This window comes from Oryctolagus cuniculus, chromosome 1 (genome assembly GCF_964237555.1).
Source record: "Oryctolagus cuniculus chromosome 1, mOryCun1.1, whole genome shotgun sequence".
In the NCBI taxonomy this organism is placed as follows: Eukaryota; Metazoa; Chordata; class Mammalia; order Lagomorpha; family Leporidae; genus Oryctolagus; species Oryctolagus cuniculus.
The window spans coordinates 119,178,535-119,194,171 of NC_091432.1; the positions used below are offsets into that span (position 1 = coordinate 119,178,535).

At 40.6% G+C, this 15,637-nt stretch overlaps 1 protein-coding gene across 1 annotated transcript; it reads left to right on the forward strand.

The window, feature by feature from the left end:
• The first annotated feature begins 8,625 nt into the window (after positions 1 to 8,625).
• LOC100340720 (prostate and testis expressed protein 3) lies at positions 8,626 to 12,708 on the forward strand. Its single transcript, XM_002708309.4, has 3 exons — positions 8,626 to 8,750; positions 10,436 to 10,558; positions 11,427 to 12,708. The coding sequence occupies exons 1-3, from the start codon at positions 8,702 to 8,704 to the stop codon at positions 11,549 to 11,551; spliced, it is 297 nt and encodes a 98-aa protein (XP_002708355.1). The 5' UTR covers positions 8,626 to 8,701; the 3' UTR covers positions 11,552 to 12,708.
• Positions 12,709 to 15,637: the final 2,929 nt, after the last annotated feature.

Here is a 15,637-nt window from a genome sequence, read left to right on the forward strand (position 1 = left end):
GTCCTAACAAAATAAAGAATAACAGGGAAATAACTACTAATGCAATAGACACTTTTAATGATAAAGGTAGGCATTCAGTCTAGCAGTTAAAATATCAGTTAAGACACTGGCATATCAGATTACAGTACCTAGGTTTGATATCCACGTTTGGCTCTTGACTTCAGCTTCTTGCTAATGCAGACCCTGGAAGACTGCAGGAATTGTTCAAGTGATTGGATTTCTGCCACCACAGTGGGAAACCTGGATTGAGTTCCCAACTCCTGGCTTCAATGACCTGAGTGTGTGTCTTCCAGGTCTCCCATGTGAGTGCAGGGACCCAAGCACCTGGGACAACCTCTATTGCTTACCCAGGCCATAAGAAGAGAGGCAGATCAGAAAAGGAGCAGCTGGGATTTGATAGGTGCCCATAAGGGTTGCTGCTGCCACAGGCAGAGGATCAACCTACTATGCCATAGTGCCAGCCCCACAAGTGTTCAATACTAAATAGGCAATTTGAACTGCTCTGTAACCGTTAAGGAAATAGAATTTTTAATTCTGTGTTTTTCAAAATTTAAAACATAGGGTACAGTGCTGTGGCATAGCAGGTAAAGCTGCCGCCTGCAGTGCCAGCATCCTATATGGGCACTGGTTCGAGTCCCAGCTGCTCCATTTCCAATCCAGCTCTCTGCTATGGCTTGGGAAAGCAGTAGAAGATGACCCAAGTCCTTGGGCCCCTGCACCCTTGTGGGAGACCCCGAAGAAGCTCCTGGCTCCTGGCTTCAGATCAGTGCAGCTCCAGACATTGTGGCTAACTGGGGAGTTAACCAGCAGATGGAAGACCTCTCTCTCTCTCTCTCTCTCTCTCTCTCTCTCTCTCTCATTGCCTCTCCTTCTCTCTCTGTGTAACTCTTTCAAATAAATAAATAATTTTTTTTAAAAAGCAACTTCTTAGAAGTAACATTTCTCAATCAAGACAATAAATGACAAACTCACAGCCAGCACCATATTGAATGGGTAAAACTGAAAGCATTTCCAGTAAGATCTGGAACCAGACAAGGATGCCCACTCTCACTACTATTATTCAATATAACTCTGAAAGTTTTAGCCAGAAAAAGAAACCAAATGGGTACAAATTGGAAAATAGGAAGTCAAATTATCCCTGTTGACAAATAACATGGTCTTGTATATATCAGAATAAAGACTCCACTGAGAGACTATTAGAACTCATAAGAGAAATTGTCGGCTGGTGCCGCAGCTCACTAGGCTAATCCTCTGCCTTGCGGCGCCGGCACACCAGGTTCTAGTCCTGGTCAGGGCACCGGATTCTGTCCCGGTTGCCCCTCTTCCAGACCAGCTCTCTGCTGTGGCCCGGGAGTGCAGTGGAGGATGGCCCAAGTGCTTGGGCCCTGCACCCCATGGGAGACCAGGAAAAGCACCTGGCTCCTGCCTTCGGATCAGCGCGGTGCGCTGGCTGCAGTGCGCCGGCCGTGGCGGCCATTGGAGGGTGAACCAAAGGCAAAGGAAGACCTTTCTCTCTGTCTCTCTCTCACTGTCCACTCTGCCTGTCAAAAAAAAAAAAAAAGAGAGAGAGAGAGAGAAATTGTCAAAATTGCAGAATATAAAATCAACACACAAAAATCAATAGCATTCTTACATATCACCAATGCTCTGAGAATTAACTTATAAAGTCAGTCCCATTCACAATAGCAAAAAAAAAAAAATTTAAGATTTATTTATTTGGAAGTCACAGTTACAGAGAGATAGAGGTAGAGGCAGAAAGAAAGAGATCTTCCATCCACTGGTTCACTCCCCAAATGGCCCCAATGGCCAGACCTGAGCCAATCTGAAGCCAGGAGCCAGGAGCTTCTTCTGGGTCTCCCATGTGGGTATAGGGGCCCAAGGACATCGGCCATCTTCTACTACTTTCTCAGGCCATTGGAGAGTTGGATCAGAAGTGGAGCAGCCAGGTCTTGAACCAGCGCCCAAATGGGATGCTGGCACTGCAGGCAACGGCTTTACCTGCTATGCCACAGCACTGGCTCCACTACCAAAAAAAAATTATAAATACTTGGGATAAATTTAACCAAAGATGTGAAAGATCTCTACAATTAAAATCACAAAATATTAATGAAGAAATAGAAGATTTTTCAAAAAATTGAAAAACCTTTCATGTGGATTGGAATTAATATCACCAAAATATCCATACTACCTAAAGCAATTAACAGATTCAAAGTGATCTCAAACAAAATTAGAGAACATTTTTCTCAGAACTAGTTAAAAAAAATCCTAAAATTCATATGGAAACATAAAAGACTCCAAATAGGTAAAGCAATCTTAAACAATAAAAACATATTGCGGGGCCGGCACTGTGGCTCACTTGGTTAATCCTCCGCCTGCAGCACCGGCATCCCATGTGGGCACCAGGTTCTAGTCCCGGTTGCTCCTTTCAGTCCAGCTCTCTGCTGTGACCCAGGAGGGCAGTGGAGGATGGCCCAAGTGCTTGGGCCCCTGCACCCGCATGGGAAACCAGGAAGAAGCGCCTGGCTCCTGGCTTCGGATCAGCACAGCGCCAGCCGTAGCGGCCATTTGGGGAGTGAACTAATGGAAGGAAGACCTTTCTCTCTGTGTCTCTCTCTCACTGTCTATAACTCTACCTGTTAAATAAATTAAAAAAAACATACTGCAAAGCCTCTAATAATCAAAATAACCTAGTACTGGCACAAAAATAGACAAATAGAACAATGGAAAAGAATAGGAAATTAACTCATACATCTACAATTGACTAACCTTTGATAAATGTCCTGGACAAAGGACAGTCTCATCAACAAATGGTGTTGGGACAGTGGATTTTCACAAGCAGAAGTTTGAAACAAGATCCCTACCTTACACCCTGTACTAAAATCAACTCACAGTCAATCAAGGATCTGAACTTAAGATCTTAAATTGTCAAATTGCTAGAGGAAAAGATAGGGGAAATTCTGCAAGACATTGACTTGGGCGAAGATTTCCTAAGACGGAGAAGCACAGGCAATAAAAGAAAAATAGATAACTAGGATTACATCAAGGAAGAGATATGTAAGCCTTGTCTTCTTGAAAGCCAGAGGACTTCCACAGAATAGAGATGACTTCTTATTCTCCACAAAAACACTTCTAAAATGTGACAATTTACAAGTCTGCTTCTGATACCTGTTTCGCCTGGTGACAGAAATTCTTTTAGAGTTATGTACGGAGTCTTGGTTGTTGTAAAACAAATGAGTGGCCACAATGTGAGGAGATTTCTTTTTCGTTAAACTAGCAAATCTATATGGTTACCAAGCATCATAGGATCTCCATCTGTGAACAGAAAAGAAGCTTCATTTTCCAAAGTTCTGTATGACAAAATTACCCTTTTTCTATTGCCAAAAACTTGAAGATTATCACAGTTTTCAAAAGAAACATGACACGAGAATTCTGTGATACCTTTAGCATACCCAGAGCAAGCAAAACCAAAAGGAAAAAATGGGAACTGGCTATGTTAAAAGATACTTTTGGTCTCATCCAATTAGAGAATGAAGCAGGATAGAAAAAGTGCCAGTTCTACGATGACTGCAATTTTTTTAAATCAACTATTCTATTTGACAATTTGCAGTCCACAAACTAGTTGTACAATGCTAATTTTTTTTCTGATAATAGATCATCATTCATTTTTCAAGCTAATAAAAAAATGCATGGGGAGTCCCAAATAAAAGCATTTTGTAAAAATGGAAAAGTTGCATTTAGAAGTATGCCAACTTCTTCAAATTGAACTTTTCTTATCAGGAAAAAAATCCACATCCTGAGATGCATTTTCAGGACAGGCAGAAGTGAAATGTTTTTTGATGCTGTGTGGTTTCACACTGCAAGTCAGAATAATATTTCCACATAAATAAAACCAGGCTGACCTTTAAGACCTAAAAAGTTCAAACTCAAACCATTTGATTTGTGATCTTTCACAAGTTGCCTTGTGGAGCAAGCTCTCAAGATCTGTTAATAGTTTTTGTAGACTGCCACCAACACTGAGCAGGGAAAGAAATGATTCATATCAGTTAGAACTTAATAAAAAACAAAATATACAAATTTTTGTATCAGTGTTCATGAGTTATGTGAAACTAATAGGACACTACACCCTAAATCAGTACCACAGGATTGGAAGTAAGGTGCCAAGAAAAATCTGATGTTCACAAGCACAAAAATCATAAGCAGCTCCAAAAATGATTTTTGTAATTATTTTGTTATTCATTGTGACTTTTAATCTGAAGTAGCATATTAAGAGCAATATGGTGAATGTAGTTTGAATTTTAGTGACATTAATCTAGGCTTCAATCTCAGCTTTGCTCCTTGCCAGATACCACCACTAGGTTTCTGCGAGGTCTCCATGAGATGATGCATATGGAAGTGGCTAGCCTCATGCATTGCCTATAGTAAGCCTCTAATAATAGTAGTTTTGTTCTTTTTTGCTTCACCTTTTCCCCACCATCAATTATAAGTGAGAAGAGCTAGATGTGTACTCCAGGTTTTTGTCCTTGTCCTTGTAAGCAGGCACTCCTCCACCAGATTTTGTTAAAGGATCATTATCTGGCTCTAGCTTGAGTGTGTGTGTGTGTGCGCATGTGTGTATATTCTAGAAAATCAATGCTATCCCTAGAAGCCCAAGAACAAGGCCACTGATCCATTCCAAAGCCAGAATCCATTCCCTCAAAGCAAGGACGTGTGAAAACACAAACTAAAAGGACTGTTCACCTATGATATCACCAAGACCTCAGCTACTCACCCTCGAGCCAAGAGAGACCAAGAACATGAGGACACAATGTTCTGCCTTCTCCTCAGAGCAGGGTACACAGTAACTGTGCTGAGTGGCGGGCCTTCTTGGCAGAGAATACATTCATGGATTACCATGCCTAGTGAGTCACAGGCATCATGTATAGTGGCATCAGATGCCAGACAGACCATCAGGTGCTTCAGGAAAACAGAACCTGGCACTCATCCTCATGACTTATGTGATGGAACCATAGAATGCTGGAGTTGTAAAGGACTAAACGAATGGTTAAGATGTAACATCACAGATATGTGACTGGCTGAAGATACAAAGAGTTACACAGTGATCACCCACAGGTCTCCAGACTCCCAGGAACAGGCTCTTTGCATTACAACCACACAACTTTCGTTAGTAAGTTCTAGCACGCATCCTCTCCTATCTCATGGTGAATGAAGAAAGAAATCATTTTCAAAATTAAATTGGTAAGTGAGATGTTGAAATTATGAGTAGGTCAACATTTATTTGGAGCTAGAAAATTCTGGAATCCTAACTGGAAATAATAGACTGGAGATTCAAAACTCAGCTATCCTTTCAGACAACACCTGCCAAGGAGAACCCTGAAGGAAGAATAGAAACTGAAAACCCATTGATGTTTCACTAGACTGTCTGCTTCTTTGATTCTAGTGTCACTCTTTATCAATAAACAGAGCCTAAAGCAGATAAAACAAGTGACAAATGAAATGCCCAGGGATACTGCCAAACCACAGCTCCAGTCTCAGGGCTTTGCCTTCTTGGTAAGCCTGAGGCTGTCCTGAAAAATTCTATCTGGATTCAAAAAGCCTATCTGGAAATATGGCAGAATATAAATAGAATAAATTCAAAGACCACAATTTGACTTTCTATGTAGAATATAATTATTTTCCTTTTACAACTTTTACTTACTTATTTTTCTTTTTTGAAATGCAGAGAGACAGCTAGAGGTCTTCTGTCTCCCTAAATGCCCATAAAAACCAGGGATGGGCCAGGTTGAAGCCAGGAGCCTAGAACTCCATCCAAGTCTCCTCTTTGGGTGGGAGGGACCAAGTACTTGAGCTATCAACCTGCTGTCTCCTAGTGTGTGTTTTAACAGGAAGCTGGACTGAAGCAGAGGACTGGAACTTAAACCAGGCACTGGAACTTAAACCCAAGTGGCAACTGAAATACTGCATTAAATACCCACCAAAAAATCAATTCTTTTCAAAGGAACAAACTGTCTCATGTTTAAGTCTAAGACTTTTGGCCCTCAGACAAAAATGGGCTCCAAATTCTGACTGATCACACACAAAAAAATTGCCTATTTTACGGCATCTGACCCAAGATGTTATTTCATCCAAAGTTCATCTGATGTCTAAAAATCTCAGGTCCGATATTTTAATGAACATATTGCTCCTATAATTAAAGGACATGTGGTTCAATGAGGTTTTACTTCACCCCAGTTAGAATGGCTTTCCTACAGAAATCAACATCTAACCCATGAAAAAAATTGAGCAGATACAAAATGTGTAGTTGTTTCAGATCAAGTTGTGAAATAATTGTAGGAGTGATTTCACAACTCCACGAAGTCAAATAATCTCTGGTCTTGTAGCACGGATTTCTGGTAGGAGAAAGAGTTCTGAGCTGAGAATCGGAAGTTCTAAGTTGAAGGCTGACCGTGTCTCTTCATCTTTCCTTCTCCTGCTTTTCATACATAAATAAGGTAAGTAAGGGGCTACATGAGCTTGTATATCTCGTTCACTGCTCTACTAGGAACTGTGCATCATATTGAATACCTCAGTAAATATATGCTGAATGTACACATGAATTTCAAAGAGATCTTGAGTCATGGTTGTGAAAAGGATGGACTCTAAAATGAGAAAGTCTTGCTTTGAATACCAGCACTAGTCGTCACTAGATGTGTAGCCATGGGGCAGATTCTGGACGTCATCAAGTCTCAGATTCTTCCTCTGTGAAATCACACTGAAAATAATAAGATCATAAGTAAGAATAATGTGTTTGGCTTTTCATCTACGTAGGATCCACATCTGCAGATTCAATCATGATTGAAAGTTTTTGAAAAAACTTTGTGACTGTACTGAACATGCAGATGATTTTTTCTTGTCACAAGTCCCTAAGCAATGCAGCATAACAATAAGTTACATAGCATTTACATTGTATTGAATAATGCAAGTAACCTAGAGATGATTTAAGGTATATGGGGGCTTCTATGTTTTTTATGTCAATACTACACTATTTTACATGTTGAACATCCATAGATTTTTATATCCACAGGGGTTCCTGAAACCAATCCCCTGCAGATACTGTGGGAAAACTGTAGTTACTTAATTACTAATACTTTTTTAAAGATTTATTTATATTTGAAACGCTGAGGGACAGAGAGAGAGGGAGACACGCAGAGAGAAAGAGATCTTACATCTGCAGGTTTACTTCCCAAATGGCCACAAAGATCAAGCTGGGCTAAGCTGAAGTTAGGAGCATGGAACTCCATCTGCATCTTCAGCATAGGTGGTAGAGACCCAGTGACCTGGACCATCATCCACTGCTGTCCAAGGCACATTAGTAGGGAAATGGATCAGAAGCAGAGCAGCTAGGACTTGAACCAGTGTTACAGTATGGGATGTCAGCAACATAAGCAGCAGCATAAACTGCTGCACAACTCTGGCTTCTAATTAATATTTTAAAAATAGTAGGTTCAGGGTCCAGTGTTGTGGCATAGCAGGGAAAGCCACCACCTTTGATGCCAGCATCCCATATGGGTGCTGTTTCAAGTCCCAGCTACTCCATTTAATCCCGCTCCTTAGTTATGCACCTGGGAAAGCAGTAGAAAATGGCTCAAGTATTTGGGTTCTTGCACTCATGTGGAGGACCTGGACAAGGTTCCTCGCTCCTGGCTTCAGTCCGGCAGAGTCCTGGTCATTGTAGCCATTTGGTAAGTAAACCAGTGGGTAAAAAAATATCTCTTGGGGCCAGTGCTGTGGTGCAGCAGGCTAAAGACCCAGCCCACAGCACCAGCATCCCATACAGATGCTGGTTGGAGTCCCAGCTGCTCCACTTCTGATCCAGTTCTTGTATGTACTTGGTAAAGCAGCAGAAGATGGCCCAAGTCCTTGGGCCCCTGCACCCATGTGGGAGACTCAGAAGAAGCTCCTGGCTCCTGGCTTTGGATTGGCTCAGCTCCAGCCATTGTATCCATTTAGGGAGTGAACCAGCAGATGGAAGACCTCTCTCTCTATGTCTCTCTTTCAAATAAATTAAATTAAATTAAATTAAAAAAGATTCTCTCTCTCTCTCTTTTTTTCTCTCTCTCTCTCTAACTCTGCCTTTCAAATAAAAACAATATTTATCTCCAGGGCCAGGTGCTGTGACACAGTGAATAGAGCCACTATTTGGAATTTCTACATCCCCTATTGGAGTGCCTGGGATCAAGTCCTGCCTCAGTTTCCTGATGATGTAGGAACCCTGAGAAACAGCCATTCATGGATCAAGTAACTGGGTCCCTGCCACTCATGTTGGAGACCCAGATGGAATTGCAGGCTCTAGGCTCTGTCCTGCCCCAGGCTCAGCTCTTGCTGGCATTTAGGGAGTAAACTAGTAGATGTAAGTTCTCTCTCTCTCTCTCTCTCTCTCTCTCTCTCTCTCTTTCTCCCTTTCAAACAAATAAATATATAAAAATTAATAAGCATTGAAGAAATTTTTAAAAAGTGGTTCAGTGTTTTTACTATCATTATTCTCCACGTGATGAGGACAGCCAATGAACTTGAGGTCCAAGGAGAACATTGTGTGACTGGTACCCCTTAGGCATGAATGGTAACTAGCCTATGATGAAGGATAAACTTTCTGTCCTGGAGCTCAAGGATCTGAGCTGGCAGCCCGTGGCTTTTTCTCTTCCATACAAGAGACTTCTGCGTCAAGATGAACAAACACATCTTGCTGCTCTTCTCTCTCCTCTGCCTCACTGTGGGTGAGTCCCAGACCTGAGACATGAGCTCCATTGGCAAACTCTAGGGAACCCCGGGAGAATTCCACTTGTTCCCACAAAGTACTGAACTTTAGCCACATTTATGAGACAGGGGAAGACAGCCTGCAAAATTCTCCCGCTGCCTTCCCTGCCACTTTCCATTCTTTCTAACATGTTACCATTCCCTCCCAGGTAAGTAAGCCTCTTCCACTGCCCCTTCATCCTGTTTCCTGACCCTCTGTTCCTAATACTCCCTATCATCCAAATCCCTAGCAAGATTTTCCTTGGGTCATTTTCCCCATCCAAAATCTGTATCCCATCTATTGAGGGAGTTTGTCAGTCTACTACGAGTAATTTTGTGGTTTGTTTTAATGCTGGAAATTAACTTTTGATGGACTTTTTCATGAGCTTTATATTATATCAGGCAAATTCTAGAAGAGGAAAAACTAGTTGCCTTGGAATCAGATATATTTTTTTAATGTCTTAAATTCTCTGTACCTTTGGTTGCTCATTTGAGAAGGTGTCACTAATTGTGCCATAATCCAAATTCTTTACTTAGATCCAGTTTGAAGTTCAAAATAGCACAATATGTCACCTAACAATACCTAAACAGAAGCAATATACATAAAAAAAAACCCTAAAGTGTAGAAAACTCTATAATAATAACACTGGCTAGGATAAAAATAAGTCACTCACCATCATTATCACATTCATGTGTCTCCACAGCCCTGCCAAGTAGTCTGGGCCAGCATTAATAGTACTGCTTTTAAGCTAGAGAAATCAACCACAGGGAGGCTACATTTTTGCTTGGAATTATCTGCATTAAGAGAGCTGAAGTTCAAGGTATGAAATCAACCTAGTGTCCAATAGTGCAATAACTGATCAAGAAAATGTGGTATTCATACACAATGGAATAGTACTCAGAAATAAAAAGAAGAGAAGTCTCATTTGCAGCAACTGGATAGAACTGGAGGACATCATGTTGAGAGAAACAAGTGAGGCACAGAAAGACAAACACCACATGTTCCCACCTTCATGTGGAAGGTGCAAATATTTTTTTATGCTATTCAATATATGTAAACTAGAAAAAAAAGCTGATCTCAAAAGAGTAGAGCACAATAGTGGTTACCAGGGCCTGGGAAAGGTGTCAGGGAGAGAGGAGTGGTTAGAGGGTACACGATGCTCATGGAGACGAGGACCAACAGTTACTATTCTTTAGCAAAAAAGAACAACTGTGGTTGGCAACAATTGATTGAATATTTCAAAATAGCTAGTAGAAAGGATTTTGAATGTTCCCAACACAAAGTAATGGTAAATGTGTTAGGTGATAACAGGTATGTCAATTACTCTGATCTGTTCATTACATGTTCTATGCAGGTATTGAAATTTCACAGTATATACCACATATGTACTCTCTATGTATCAATTAAAAATAAAAGTATATTTTAAAAATAATAATAAAAGGCTGACGTTAGGACCAGGCTACTTTCATTTGCACAAAGACACTTTCTGTCCATCACTGTGGGATGAAGAGTAGGTCACAGCTTCAACTGTTTACCACCTATTTACTCCACACCAGCTTGTCATCCACCCACCCCACATCCCTCCACCCCAAGCCTGAATATTTTCAACTACATCCCAAGTCCCTGCCTCTGCTTGGTCTCACATCAGATCTGTGCTTTCTCCAGCAGTGACGTCACTGATTTGTGTAACATGCCACCTTCGCACACAGACAGACCGCTGTAGAAGAGGCTTTGGTGTCTGTACTGCTCAGAAACACGAGACATGCATGATCTTAAAGATCTTACAGGGTAAGTGAGAGGGCTAGAGGTGCTATGAGATTCTTAGAATTCTTTCAAAAGGACTTCAGCAATGTTATAGCTCAGACTGAGGCCAAAGCAGAGGAAGAAATCAAGTGTGGAATGCAACTGAGTGCAGGTAATTCAAGTTCCTGTTAAATGCAGATAGACCAGTACTGGGACTACCAGGCAGGAGCACAAAGCTGGGAATTCTATATTCCCAATAAAACTGACCAAATAGCTGGCCGGCGCCGCGGCTCACTAGGCTAATCCTCCGCCTTGCGGCGCCGGCACACCAGGTTCTAGTCCCGGTCGGGGTGCTGGATTCTGTCCCGGTTGCCCCTTTTCCAGACCAGCTCTCTGCTGTGGCCAGGGAGTGCAGTGGAGGATGGCCCAAGTGCTTGGGCCCTGCACCCCATGGGAGACCAGGAGAAGCACCTGGCTCCTGCCATTGGATCAGCGCGGTGCGCCGGCCGCAGCACGCCAGCCGCGGCGGCCATTGGAGGGTGAACCAACGGCAAAGGAAGACCTTTCTCTCTGTCTCTCTCTCTCACTGTCCACTCTGCCTGTCAAAAAAAAAAAAAAACTGACCAAATAGCATTTGAATTTGAAGACACTAAAGCACTAATTGCTAATCTTCTAGCAAGAAAATAAATAAATAAATAAATCAGCTACACAAGGTGGTGAGGGTTCTTGGCGAACCCAAACCTGCTATAGCTAGCCAGTGATTTCTGCAACTCTCTGACTGCATGCTCTTGACAAGTGTCAACTGAGAAACCATTCATCTACCTACCCTGATGCCTGATTAAATGTTCAAGTTTGACTTGCCTTGGAAGATCTGGATCATCAGCTTTTCCTCTATGATTCTTTCTTATTACAGATGGTGTTCTCCAGCTATCATACATGGTATGTCAGAAGTTCTGCAGAGAACGGACATATGAGCACAACAACCGAAGCTTTGTTCATAAATGCTGCAACTCCAATTATTGTAACTACAAAACCTAAGATCTTTGCCCTCCTGAGGTTTCAGTGTATAATGTCACAGATGTTGCTCACCCATCACACTTCACCTGCCCCAGCTGCCTGGTCTGACAGTACATCTGCTATCTCCTTAACTCAGTCATCCTTTCTGATACTGTCAGCCTGGTCCTGCCCTTGGTCAGGGGATAATGGTTCTGAACAATTGGATTTCTTCTATGGAAAAGTTTGAATTTCCATACTCCAAGAAGCCTGCTTTCAAGAGTCCCTACACAGTAAGATTTAAAACAGGACGGTTTTACAATCTTTCAATTAGCTGAGGTAGTTGAGATGAATTAGAAAGGCTTCGGTTGTGGCCAGGGAGTGCAGTGGAGGATGGCCCGGGTGCTTGGGCCCTGCACCCCATGGGAGACCAGGAAAAGCACCTGGCTCCTGGCTCCTGCCATCGGATCAGCGCGGTGCGCCGGCTGCAGCGGCGGCCATTGGAGGGTGAACCAACGGCAAAAGGGAGGACCTTTCTCTCTGTCTCTCTCTCTGTCCACTCTGCCTGTCAAAAAAAAAAAAAAAAAAAAAAGAAAGGCTTCGGTTAAAAATTTCAAAGATTTGTAACTAAAAATTGCATGTATCACTACAATGATTAAACAGAAAGAGCAACAAAGTAGACGGCATACAAAGAAAACTGTCTCATGGACACAACTATTCCCACTAGTGGAAATCATTGTGATTTTATTGACATTTACAAAGCACATCCTTAACATACTTCAGTAGGAGACAGAAAATAAGGGACTTCCTGTCTCTGTGACATTCACAACTCCTACAACCACTGTGTTCCTGTCATGACACACATTTAAGGTTCATCACAACTCTCACTTCTTTCCTCTCCTTCCCTAATCTTTCCTAATTCCTTTCATCCTTGGCCTTCCACTTCCATCATCACCTCTCCATTGCTATATAAGCTCTTCCTCTGGGAGCAGAAAGGCTTCAAAGTTTTGCTCAGTGGCCCCTGTGGTGTAGAATTTAGAGTGGGCTGTCTTTCAGAGGGCCTCAGCTGTAGAGTAAAGTAGGCCATACACAGTCGAGATCCCCTCAACTCAGGGAAGCCTTTCCAAGCCTTGAGGAACTGACTGAGACTTTTTTTTTGTCCTTTGCTGCCTATCTGTAATTAATAAATTTGCTTTGCATAACTTTTGTGTGGGAGTGTTTTGTCCCAAAGGACTCAGACTAATAGGAAACCTGTGCATGCTAGACCTAAGTAATAGCCCAGGATGTGGTGGAAAGTAGTATGTGGACTCCTGTTTCTGGAGAATGGCACAGAAGTGATTGTTGCTATTGTCCATTCAGTGATAATAGGTATCACGCTTCCATCTCCAAAGAATCATTTGCCTGTTCTTGAACTTATTATAAATGAAATTAGACAGAAATTATTCTCCTCAATTAGATTCTTTCATCACAACAATATTTTTAGGATTATGCATGTTATTGCTTATATCAAAAGTGTTAAATTTGTTAAATCTCTTCTCTTATTGATGGACATTACATAAGTTGTTTCCAGGTTTGAGCTATTTTGTGAATAAAGCTACTAAGGATGCCCTTGTGTAAGTCTTTTAATGGACATACACATGAATTTATCTTGAGTGGCAATTAAGCATAAAATTTATGAATCATAGTGTAGGAATATTAATAACTTTAAAAGAAATTGTTCACTAATTGGGCAATGTGGTGGAATTCATTGCACCCATTTACAGTCCTACCAGCACTGTGTGAGTGTTCCAGCTACCACACACATGTCATCACCAATTATCATCATTTAAATTTTATCTATTCTAGTGGAGTGAAGTGTTATCTCATATTTTCCTGATGATTGTGTTGAACAGCTTTTCATACTTCAGATTAGAGAAGAATCCACTCATATTTCCTTCTAATATTGTTGATTAATTACCATTTATAGGCTCTATTTTGAATTTATCTCTGAAAGAAACTACTGCAATTCTGTATATATTTCCATATGGTTCTCCAGTTGTCCCAATAATACTTATTAAAAGTTCATATTTTCCCACAAATTTACAATGCTTCTTTTATGATAGCTTAAATTGCCATTGCCATTTAATTCTAATTCTAAAATTCAGTAAAAATTCTCTCCCCATTTCTCCTACCTGACAACATAGGCAAAAGCAAACTCAGAATGGATTAGAGGCTGACTAGAAAAAGTACTAGTACTCAAACAGTATTTTTCACTTTATGTTTCTGTGTGGGAGCAAACTGTTGAAATCTTTACTTAATATATGCTAAACTGATCTTCTGTATATAAAGAGAAATGAAAATGAATCTTGATGTGAATGGAAGGGGAGAGGGAGTGGGAAAGGGGAGGGTTGCGGGTGGGAGGGACGTTATGGGGGGGAAGCCATTGTAATCCATAAGCTGTACTTTGGAAATTTATATTCATTAAATAAAAGTTTAAAAAAAAATTCACACAACAATTTAGATCATCAAGTAAATCTTTTCAAGAAGTTACCTTCTCCATTTATTAATATACTAAAATCATATTATTTTCCTTATAGAGGCTTTTTGGTTTATTTGTTTTTGAAAATATGAACATTTAAATATTTTGATTTATATAAAGGGAACAAATTTCATGTATTTCATATATACAGTTTTAAGAACATGATACTTTCCACACTTCTGCCTCCCTTGTTACCACTCTCCCTCCTCCTCCCTTTCTTATTTTTCTTTAAATTTTTGCAATGACATACTTTCAATTTACTTTATAACCACATGCTTAAACCACAACTAAATGATGAATTCAACAAGTAAGTAAGTAGAAAAACCACTATTACAGAGGAGTATAGACAAAGACTATAGACAAATAAGGGAAAACATATGATAATGGTCTTTTGGGGACTGCCTTACTTCACTAAGCATAATGGTCCCCAATAACTTACATATATCTGGGGTGCAGTATAATATTTCAATACAATGTGTAGTGATCAGATTTGAGTAATTAGTGTGTTTATCATCTCAAACATTTTTCATTTCTTTGTGTTGGGAACATTGAGAAACTTCTCTGTTACCTAGTCTGAAATATAGAATTTATTATTATTTTTTGTTTTTTTTTAACTTTTATTTAATGAATATAAATTTCCAAAGTACAGCTTATGGATTACAATGACTTCCCCCCATAACATCCCTCCCACCCGCAACCCTCCCCTTTCCCACTCCCTCTCCCCTTCCATTCACATCAAGCTTCATTTTCGATTCTCTTTATATACAGAATATCAGTTTAGCATACATTAAGATTTCAACAGTTTGCTCACACACAGAAACATAAAGTGAAAAATAATAGATGATTTTTTAAATGATGATGAAATCAGATCAGACCTATTGTCATGTTTAATCCCAGTGAGAGTCAAGTAGGAAATTGATAATTTTTTTTTTCAGAAGATCAGTATAGTATACATTAAGTAAAGATTTCAACAGTTTGCACCCACATAGAAACACAAAGTGAAATATACTGTTTGAGTACTCGTTATAGCATTAAATCTCAGTGTACAGCACATTAAGGACAGAGATCCTACATGAGGAGTAAGTGCACAGTGACTCCTGTTGTTGACTTAACAAATTGACACTCTTGCTTATGGCATCAGTAATCTCCCTATGCTCCAGTCATGAGTTTCCAAGGCTATGGAAGCCCTCTGAGTTCTCCGACTCTTATCTTGTTTAGACAAGGTCATAGTCAAAGTGGAGGTTCTCTCCTCCCTTCAGAGAAAGGTACCTCCTTCTTTGATGACCTATTCTTTCCACTGGGATCTCACTGACAGAGATCTCTCATTTAGGTCTTTTTGTTTTGCCAGAGTGTCTTGGCTTTCCATGCCTGAAATACTCTCATGGGCTTTTCAGCCAGATCCGAGTGCCTTTAGGGCTGATTCTGAGGCCAGAGTGCTGTTTGGACATCCACCATTCTATGAGTCTGCTGTGTATCTCGCTTCCCATGTTGGATCACTCTCCCTTTTATTTATTCTATCAGTTAGTATTAGCAGGTACTAGACTTGTTTATGTGATCCCTTTGACTCTTAGTCCTTTCATTATGATCAATTGTGAACTGAAATTGATCACTTG